The 9,891-nt window shown below is 36.8% G+C and overlaps 2 protein-coding genes across 2 annotated transcripts in view; one reads left to right on the top strand and one right to left on the bottom strand.

The window, feature by feature from the left end:
- htt (huntingtin) overlaps positions 1 to 6,731 on the top strand; it is a 10,183-nt gene extending 3,452 nt beyond the window's left edge. The window contains exons 9-16 of the mRNA XM_017896809.1: positions 1 to 918; positions 1,023 to 5,058; positions 5,138 to 5,343; positions 5,422 to 5,596; positions 5,677 to 6,090; positions 6,202 to 6,362; positions 6,437 to 6,524; positions 6,606 to 6,731. Of these exons, the coding sequence (XP_017752298.1) occupies positions 1 to 918; positions 1,023 to 5,058; positions 5,138 to 5,343; positions 5,422 to 5,596; positions 5,677 to 6,090; positions 6,202 to 6,362; positions 6,437 to 6,524; positions 6,606 to 6,704 (6,097 nt within the window). The 3' untranslated portion in view covers positions 6,705 to 6,731. The remainder of the gene's footprint in view (positions 919 to 1,022; positions 5,059 to 5,137; positions 5,344 to 5,421; positions 5,597 to 5,676; positions 6,091 to 6,201; positions 6,363 to 6,436; positions 6,525 to 6,605) is intronic.
- Positions 6,732 to 6,981: 250 nt separating this feature from the next.
- Positions 6,982 to 9,245, bottom strand: LOC108545277 (pickpocket protein 11). The gene is made up of 9 exons (XM_017896810.1): positions 9,207 to 9,245; positions 8,834 to 9,137; positions 8,565 to 8,765; positions 8,209 to 8,463; positions 8,014 to 8,125; positions 7,630 to 7,906; positions 7,398 to 7,551; positions 7,219 to 7,319; positions 6,982 to 7,148 (listed from the first exon to the last, which is right to left on the bottom strand). Exons 2-9 carry the CDS (start codon positions 9,127 to 9,129, stop codon positions 6,997 to 6,999), a joined length of 1,548 nt encoding a protein of 515 aa, XP_017752299.1. The 5' UTR covers positions 9,130 to 9,137; positions 9,207 to 9,245; the 3' UTR covers positions 6,982 to 6,996.
- Positions 9,246 to 9,891: the final 646 nt, after the last annotated feature.

The raw sequence follows: 9,891 nt of genomic DNA, 5'->3' as shown, positions 1-9,891 counted from the left end.
GAGCGGTAGTCGATTAGATATTAGCGAATCAAATTTTACAAGCGACATGATGCCATCATCTGTGAGCAACGGTCTTTTATCTTTAGCCTTACCTTTGCTATCGTCATCCCCTATAAGCTTAGACTTATCAACGCATAAACATTTAGTACTTCTTGCTGGCAATCTTGCATCTGGTCTAGCGTTTTGCAATTTTAAACCCAGCGACCCAACTAAAACTTGGTGGGGCACATTTAAGGACAAACAAGTAGAACTGTTGTTAATTCATATTACGAGAGTGTTAAATATATTTGTTCATATAATTGACGATGTACAATTAACACAAACTAGTACAAAACCGACGTTATCGTCTTTGTCATCTACGCAAACGTTATCCCCAAAGAAGAAAATAATGCCTGAGTCGAAGTTGAAAGAAAAAGGAGAAAAAATTGGAGGCATGAAATTTGGAAAAGAGCAAATGGGCGCATTTGTTTCAATACCGCATTATATGAAAATGTACGAAATTCTTAAAGCAGCACATTTGAATTATTTAGCTACTCTTGAACCACACGCCAGTGAAATGTATTTGTCCCTGTTAAATGCAATTTTAGATGTTCTTTCACAAATTCTTGAAATCATATCTGTTAATGAAGCAGCTCAAATCGCAGAAGAAATTCTATATTATTTACAAAGCACTGTCACACTTTCACCAACTTCAACTGTTCAATGTGTTCAACAATTACTGAAGTGTTTATTCAGTACAAATGTATATGCACAGTGGAGTGAATTAGATATACAAAAAAAGTCGGACAGAATAACGGTATTATGGGATGACATTAAAGGATTCTATAATCACTGTTTTCAAAGTCCTGCAAGGCAAATGGCAGATACCATAAAATCTATGGGAAACAATTGTAGAGGTGAAAATGAACCAGATACCGGGTAAGTTTGTACTCTATCATTGGAGCATATGTTTTTTTTTTTATAAAGTTTTTTATAAATATTTTTTATATAAATTTTCTATGTGTTGTTTTTCTTTATTGCAGGTGGGTGGGTTTGTTACGTAGAAAAGGTGACAGAAAATTCTCTTCTATTTTTAAGAATTTATCGCGATCCTCCGATCAAAAAACCTCTGTGGTTTCGTATATTCGTCTCTTTGAGCCAATGGTTATAAAATCCTTGAAACAATATACTATAACAAGTAGTGTGTCGCTACAATGTCAAGTATTAATGCTGCTCAGTCAGCTAGTACAATTAAAAGTTAATTATTGTTTGCTGGATTCTGAAAGAATATTCATTGGATTTGTATTAAAACAGTTTGAGTCTATTGAAGAAGGGCATGTACAAAAAACGGAAGATTTATTGCCAAAGATTTTCAATTTTTTGGTTCATTTGTCGTACGCTAAAAATCACTCGAAAGCAATAATAGGAATTCCAAAGATAATCCAGTTATGCGATGGACTTATGGCAAGTGGTCAACCAGCGATTACGCATTGTATACCGGCTCTTGCTCCGGTTGTAGAAGATGTATTTTTAATTAGAAATGCAAGTTCAAACCCAACAGAGCAAAGAGAGCTTGAGACGACTAGGGAAGTCCTGATTTCAATGCTTCTACGTCTTGTGGAGTATTACCAAATTATTGAGCTTTTGGCATTATGTTTAACGGAGTCTAGATTCAGTGGTGACGGTAACGGGGAGGAAAAATGGAGAAGATGGTCCAGATTGACAATGGATTCTGTTCTTCCTATGTTAGCGGCAGGAAAAGTTCGAATAGAATCGGAGAAAGCTCACGTAGCTCTAGTTAAATTATTCGCAGCTATTTCTCCTACGGTCTTTAGACCGGTTGATCCTCTTTTAAAGGTACTACTTGTTAGACCTGATTCTTTAGAGACTTCGAATTTGAGACTGAAACGATGGTTAGGAGTGATAAATGTTGTCTTGCTATCTTTGATTGCGTGCTCAAAGGAAGAAGCAATGCTTGCACGACTTTCCGATTTGAGTATGAATATGACCGAATTATTGCAATCGTTTCTTCTTCCAAAATCCTCTTCGCGCACCACGGATCCTTTAAATGTTTTGGATAGTCAATCTGCTGAAATACCACCAGAAAGAATATTAGCTAGATTTATATTTAACGTTATTAATTTAGTAGGTTGCAAAGTTTACAATCTACTTGGATTGGTCAATCATAAGCTTAGTGAACCATATATTGCATTTTCCGAATCAATGGAAAGCGACTATTACTTGATCCATCAGTTTGCATTCTTTCTACAGTTATGTATTCACATGTTTGAATCTGGAAGTCACTGCAAAGTCGCAAATGCTGTTATACAAATGATACAAGGGCGTAATGTTCTCGAAGAAGAAAAACTGCCAATCGCCGATTTAAACTATCTGATGTTAAACATCGGAAACAAGTGCCCAACGTTAACTTGCCAGTGGGCCTATCTAATGACTTTATTAGGATACAATGAAATGACCTTTTGGTCCAAAATACTGGGAACCCGTCGAACGGAATACATCGTACATTGTTCTACGAACAAAGAAGAGGACATTGATCATGCCAGCAGCATTAATATTCAAATTATTAGGAAAAGTGGTATTATATTGTTTTGCGATTACGTGTGTGAGAATCTGTGTGATGCGGAACCTTTAACATGGTTATTAGTTAATCATACAGAAGAGACAGTAAATAGTGCGATCGAATCTCCTGTCAGAGATCTATTAACTGTAGCTATACACAGAAATTCTGCAGCCAGTGGATTATTGGTACAAGCGATTGCAACCAAATGCACTGATTTGTCTCGACCTAGTTTTGTTAAGCGAATTTTACAGTGCATAGAAGGTGCTCATCATTCACAAAGTGGCGCCGTTTTACTGACACTGATACCGAGATTATTGTCCACCAAGTACCTCGCTTTGTCCAGAATGGCAGCGAAAATAGCTAGTCGAAGAGTAGAAATTTTATTGACCATGTCCGCGACAGATGTGTCGAAGCAGTTGTCGAAAGATGACTTCATCAAGATTATGGAGACACTGCAGCTGACTAAGCTCGCGAAGAAACACGGTGGATTAGTTAGTTTGTTGAACAAATTAGGAGTACAGTACTATGACTTGTCCCCTCTAGAGCTCGACCAATGTAGACCGTTTAATCCAACCTCTGTGAAAAGTATTCAACTAGATCGCAATTGGTTTTTGTCTCAAGTAAAATTACGATGTTGTAATACAAATGCTAATTGTAATCTGTCGGAAGCAGCGCAGTTACTAAGAGTTTTAGATTTCGAAGATTGTCTCGGTATTCTGTCTTCCAAAGAGTTTAATATTGCGATATTGAAGCCTTGCATAGTATTGGGCGTACGAATGAGTGTCGAGTCGTGCCAAAAATTAGAATTCGGTGTAGCACAGAACGAAAAGGATTTTAATTTCGAGGCTAGCCCGTTGTATAGTGCCGCAAAACAATGTTTATTGGAGCACATTCATTATGTTACCGATTTAATGCCAAAACCGCATTATATTTACAATCCAGCGCAATTCAATAGCAATTCGAAGGAGTTGAAGTATACGCATCGGTTCAATGAACTTCTAGATGAACCAATATATTGGGATGTACTTTTCATGTTAATACCAGCTGTAAAGATATATATGAAAACATTGTCAAAACTAGCCAAATATAATTTAACGAAAATTGACAAGAACTCGGAAGAGGATTTGGCCAAATTTTCAGTACTTTGCTTAGAATTAACGCACTGGATGCTCCATTGTGACAAGACAAAAGTGAAAAAATTAAAACCAAGGAACATGGATCTAGCATTAAGTTGCTCATCGGAGATTTTAAAACATCCTGGTCCTAATAAAATTTTGGGGGAAAACGCAAGATATTCGTGGGTTTGTAGTAGTGCCGCTTCATTAACGACGATAGTAGAATACCTTTTAACGACAGTTGACGCCTTGCCGGTTATAGATACGCGTGCTTTAGAGCCAGCCCTGGAAGACGAGAACACAAAGGATTTTGCTCATGCTTGCATACGGATGGCCAATTTAATCGTTTGGTTGGAACAGTGTCAAAACGAACAATCGTCGAAAAATATTCCACGTTATTTGTTCAACACGATACAAGATCTGATTGTAAGCATCAGTCGTCAACCATTAGTAAATTCTTTTATTTTAACTCCGCCATTAGTTTGGAAGCAAAATTGGAATGTTATTGGTACTGGACCAACTAAATGTCACTTTCCGTTATTACCATCGGAATCGAATCTTCTTCAAGAGGTGGAAATCTTGGAGCAGTTTATCTACAGGATAAACCTGTTAGGCTGGGTTTCTCGATTGCAGTTCGAAGAAATATGGATGGCCCTCTTAGGAGTGCTTAATCTCTCGCAGAACGAAAACGTACCAACAGAAGATATTCCCGTGTTAATTCAAGCGAGCAGTTTGGCTGTGCAGGCTATAACAAAATTATTGTTACAAACTTTGCTTCTTCCTTATCCCGGTAATCCAAGGGCAAGCACTGTGATCCATTATCCGAGAGATCCTCAGCTCTCCGTTCATAAAATTAGCTCGCAAAAATTGTATGGAACGCAGGATTTACTCACATGGAAATACGAGACTATGAACGATACGGGTACTATTGGTGGTTTAAACATGGACCATATCTTTCATCGAGGAAACGTGGAAAGGGTTGCAAATGTGAACGAATACTCTTACAGTCAACTGTCCGTTTCTTATTTGTGGTCACTGTGTAATTTGTACGAGGACAAATTGAATGCCTCCGTTCTCAACTTGAAGAATAGAAGGAACGACGCATTAATGTCTGCGTCCCTCGATTTGGATTCGTGTCTTCGTTTTCTAGTAGAACTTTATACATCTTGGATGTCTCCACAAGCCAACACACCTATACAATTACTTACAGAGATTGTCAAGTCTATTCTAGCAATATCGGAATTGTTCGTTGAAAGAGGCCAGTATCAGTGGATGTTGGACATGTGTTTAGAAATATCGAGGATTTATCCAACAGAGAACGTCATTTTACATCAATATTTAATAGTTTCCGTTTGCAAAGCAGCCGCGGTACTAACACCGTTGGTAGGTATCGCAAAACCTTTTTTATAGCTTACAACAAAGCTACAATATTATCTTTTATTATCTGTTATATGTTTTTAAGGATTTTGAGACATTAGACAAAGTTAAGCGGTTAGTAGAGGCAAATCTTAAATCGAGCTTCTTACCTGCAAAGGTATCTGCCCTTCATGGCTCGTTGTACCTGTTGCAAAGTGCTGTGCTTGCAAATTGTGAAGAGACAATGAATATTATACATCCATTAGCAATAGAATATATACAGAAGCATCTGGATGCGCAAGATTTGAACAAGTAAGTCACAGAAATTTTGATCACGTATCTTCTATGATATTGTCATTTTTACCAAACTTAATTACTTATCTATTTTAGCTTGTTAAATCAAAGCGAAGAGCATCAAGGTGTGACATGGGCTCTGGTATTTTTTTTACTCGAGCATGCAGAAAACGCACCATCAGATACGGAGGCACCAGCTGTTTTAGAATTAGTTCTTACTTTACTTACGTCGCAAAATATTTCTTGTAGTTTACATCAAACGCTTCTACAGGTATATTAACGCGCATTCGCGTAATACCAGTTTTCAAGCATACGTATGCCTGTAATTTTGTTTTTATACAATTGTTATAGGGACTCGAGCGACTCGTAGCAACTAAAAGTGTGATTGGAAAGGTAGCCGAGCAGATAGTAAAAGTTGCGATCGATCGCTTAAAACAACCTAGTCCTATGTTATCGTTGCCCGCGTTGCAATTGTTACTGACGTGTATGTATACGGAAGCAGCCGATAGATTGAATCAACCAGAAACAGAAGAGCCGTTACCGGATGTTGAACCAGAAGCACTGGTTCGATCCATTGAACGCATTTCTGCAATTTTTGATAAAATCAGGAAAGGGCACTCTATGGAAGTAGAACTTCTGTGTACAGTTTTGTCCGGTGTACTTGGAGATTTCTTTCCACCGTCAGAAATCTTGACTAAAGTTATAGGAGAATTTTTGTCGCCGCAACAACCCCATCCACGATTACTTTCCGCCGTTGTTTTTAAAGTTTGTAGTATCATCAATATGAAAAGAAAAATAAATGCGCGACGATTTTACAAAAACAGTCGAATATCAAGTTATAAACAATTTAAAATAATAGGATAATATTTTTTGTAGGTTTGCGAAAGAGCGTGCACTTGCGCGCAAATGGAACTTCTTCAAGACTGGGTCGTGTTTAGTTTGCCAAATTTTATTCAAAGTTTGCCAGTTACAATGTCAACCTGGTGCTTGTCTTGCTTTTTTATTAGCGCATCCACAAATCATTGGCTAAGAGCTTTGTATCCTTCTGTATTTCTAATAATTCTTCATTAATTTGTTCGTTTCTCGGAAGCTTCCTTAACATTCCATTCAGATTTCCTTATATTCAATCAAGAATTGGCAAATACGAATACGAGGATAAAAAGATATTGTGCATCGCTGCTTCTGATTTCTATCATAAGGTACCAAATTTTATAATAAAAGCGACGTGAGGCACAAAATATGAATTTCATGAAAAAATAATATCATCTTTCTTTTGGTAGTTGTCTAAGGAAACCCAGAGGAAAGCTTTTGTGGAAACTTTCGAAGCAGCAGCAAAGGAACCTGGAACTCCGTTTAGTGACATTTTAGCGTCCTTTTAGCTAGTCTTATTATTGATCATCGCGATACGAGAAATTAAATCAAAACGAGAAGTATTTATCATAACTTTGTTCTTAATTCTCTTTGTAAATTAATGTACAATCATTGCGCGGTCGTGACATATCGCGTGTACAGTTGTATGTGTATGTAACGATATTTATTTTACATCGTGTCCTGTCGAGAAGAGGTAACTTGTTTATAATAAACAATATTTTTTAAATACTTTATGTCCGTGCACTTTGAAAAAATGCACGCTTTCCTTTAAAATGAAAGGAGCGTAACACGTCCTCCGCGTTATTTAGATATATCCATTGGCTTATTTTTATTTCGCCTCTGCTTACTTTTTTTCACCCAAAAACACAAGTGTATGGAACCATAATAGAATATTTCAACGAAAGATAGTACACTGGCTCCTAGAAATAATCCTGCTGCCCCTCCAACACTGGCTGCAATAAATTTGTTTGCTTACAGAAACTTTTATTAGGGAAGTATCCTTATGTACTTAAGGATACATACTTAGAAAATCGTTAAAGCCGTACAACAGTGCTCGATAATAGATAATTTGTGGAAGTTCAACGATTAAGGTTATGACGGATGAACTTATCGGTATATCGCTCCTAAAATAATGAAAAAACTCTGTTTTCGTTTGTATTCCTTGTGTTTCTATTTAAATATGGATCAAGTTCGATACACACAGTTCGGATTTTTCCTTATCTCTGATTTGATAAGAAACGACATTGCACTTCGGGACGCAGTTGCAAAAAGAGGGTGGATATTCGTATAAGAAAAGTTTCTTTGCTATACCACCGATGCAACGAAGTTGATTTGCATCGCATGTGTTTATACCTTCTGTAAAAATATGAAATATATTATTTACACTTGTTTAATAACTCATCGTTACATCATATAAATTTTAACATTTCCAACCAATGGTTCGAGCAAAATGCGGACGACAGTTACAATTATCTTGTATCACTTTCATTCTACATTCCATGATGCACATATTTCTCGTATAAACTGGCCACGTTTCTAAACCACCATCGTTGAAAAATTTACACTTTCTTTGCTGAATACTCAGTTGAATGACGTCTGGTTTCGTTTCGATCGCAGAAATCGACATGATTGCACGTTGAAGCATCTTTGGTTTTACCCATTTCATAGAAGTATCGAGTGTTATTAGTTCAAAGGGATCACACGCGGTAATCTGATAGGGAAGACATCAATCGGTTTTTAATATTTTATTCTAATTGATTAATTGGTTTTACATATTTTATATTTGCATCGGTAAGATACATGGAAATATATACGTACCAAAGCCGTATGCTCCACAGTCAAAGATTCTTGCGCACCATCGACGCTATAATTGTAGTGTGGCGGATTATTTGGCACGGGAAGGATAGTCCAATTGTCATTTTTCCAGTAGCTTGCAGTATATGAAAGATCACCTTAATTATCATACCATCGAGTTGACCTAACAAAGAAACAATATTACCAAAAAATACTAACCTTAACGTAGCGTAGACTGCAAAGCTGTTTCTCGTTACAAAACACAAGCCCCTTTCTGTCACTACCCAAGCTTCGTAAGGGTCGTTTTCCTTCAGGATATTGGGAGAAATATCTTTTTTCAAATCATAAAGGATCTCTAGCCATTTACTTGCTGGAACTTTGTCGAAGATCGGGGTTTCTGCCATGTCTTCGTAAGTGATACTGCCAAGAAATGTGAAGAATTGTTCTGCCTCTGATGTGTGTTCGATATTGTATCTAAGTATTTAATAAATTAGATTATTATTTATTATTTATTCTATATTTGGTAAATAAGATTTTTCTTTGCTCGAATTATGTTATAGGAGGTTGAATCTCACTTTTTGAATACGTCTGAAATCTTGTTTAAATTTATGTTTGGTACCGGGCAAATAAATATAGATGGTTTCAGTATTTGGAATTGATCTTGATCATTATATACCACGATAACTGTAGCGTTATTCTGATATCGATCCCAGAAAAGGAATGACAGGAAGATCAAGCATAATAAAGCTCCAAAGATGAACAGAACTGCTAGGAATCTTGCAAGATGGTTCATAAATTATTATAATTCTGTCATTTTGTCATTCCAATTGTAGTCCTTACTTACATCTCAATAGGGTGTCTATTCGGTGCTACCAAGTGATTCAACCCGTGTACCGTTGAAGAGCTCGCAAATTCTACGAAATATTTCCCAGCGTTGGATTTCGGATAGATAGTTGGCATACCAACACGATTTGGAAAATGCGTCGATATGGATTTTCTTTGTTTTAATGTGGTTTTCCAACGAGTTTCAAAATCCGGTAATATTTCATTCCCATGGAAATAATTACCTTTCTTTAACGCCATTTCGAACATATTTACGATACTTTTCCGTTTTGGAGTGCTCATTTTTCTCAGCAACATTCAAGTGACTGAATAATAAACGACATTGCATGATACATGACAAGATTCTTGTCACTAACATTTTGCATGCAACTTACTGGAAATTTGATCGATCGATAAGCAACACTGCACGCGAGATGATAGCATTTATAGTATGAAATAAGCACTGCGTAAGTTTTATAGAGCATACAATCCCCAACAGGAATAAGTAATAGAAATTGAGCTATAACGTTCAGTCTCCGAAATATGTGAGTCCTAAACATGCACGATTATTCGCTAAAATGAAGTAATACTTGCACTTCCGTTACTACTTTCCGAAAAGGAACGTTCCGAATCGGAAAAAAACAATTGATCCTATTAGGGAAGAGACTATCCTAACATACTAAATGGAAACATTCCTATCAGCAGTCCATATTTCAAAACAATAAGAGCTGACGAGAAACAACACAATAGCTTGTTACACACAATGCCACAACCGGCATTATGATTCGAAAAAAAGGAGAAAATCGAAAATAAACCACTGACTCTATTAACTAAGATTCCAGTCTACCGAATTAAATAGAAAAATTCTTATCAGCGGGCCCAATTTCACAAAGATACGACCCGAAAAGAAACTACGTCGTAACCTGTCACACACACTCTCACTTCCGACAAATATTTTTTGAAGACGCACACTGTAATCCGAAAAAAACCATTCATTCTAACAGAAGAGATTCTACGCTATCGAATTAGGTCACAAATGTCTTATCAGCCTGCCCTATTTCGCCAAACTAAGCCCCGACG

Source organism: Eufriesea mexicana, unplaced genomic scaffold (assembly GCF_001483705.2).
Source record: "Eufriesea mexicana isolate 0111107269 unplaced genomic scaffold, ASM148370v2 scaffold385, whole genome shotgun sequence".
Lineage (NCBI taxonomy): Eukaryota > Metazoa > Arthropoda > Insecta > Hymenoptera > Apidae > Eufriesea > Eufriesea mexicana.
Note: the sequence above shows the minus strand (reverse complement) of the source record. Positions and strands in the feature narration are given on the sequence as shown.

Coding starts and splice junctions, on each gene's coding strand:
- LOC108545277 (XM_017896810.1), bottom strand. CDS start 9,129: ATGTTGCTGAGAAAAATGAGCACTCCAAAACGGAAAAGTATCGTAAAT. Junction 8,464..8,564: donor ATTTCAGACGTATTCAAAAA/GTGAGATTCAAC, acceptor TTAAATACTTAG/ATACAATATCGAACACACAT. Junction 7,552..7,629: donor GCATTTTGCTCGAACCATTG/GTTGGAAATGTT, acceptor ATATTTTTACAG/AAGGTATAAACACATGCGAT.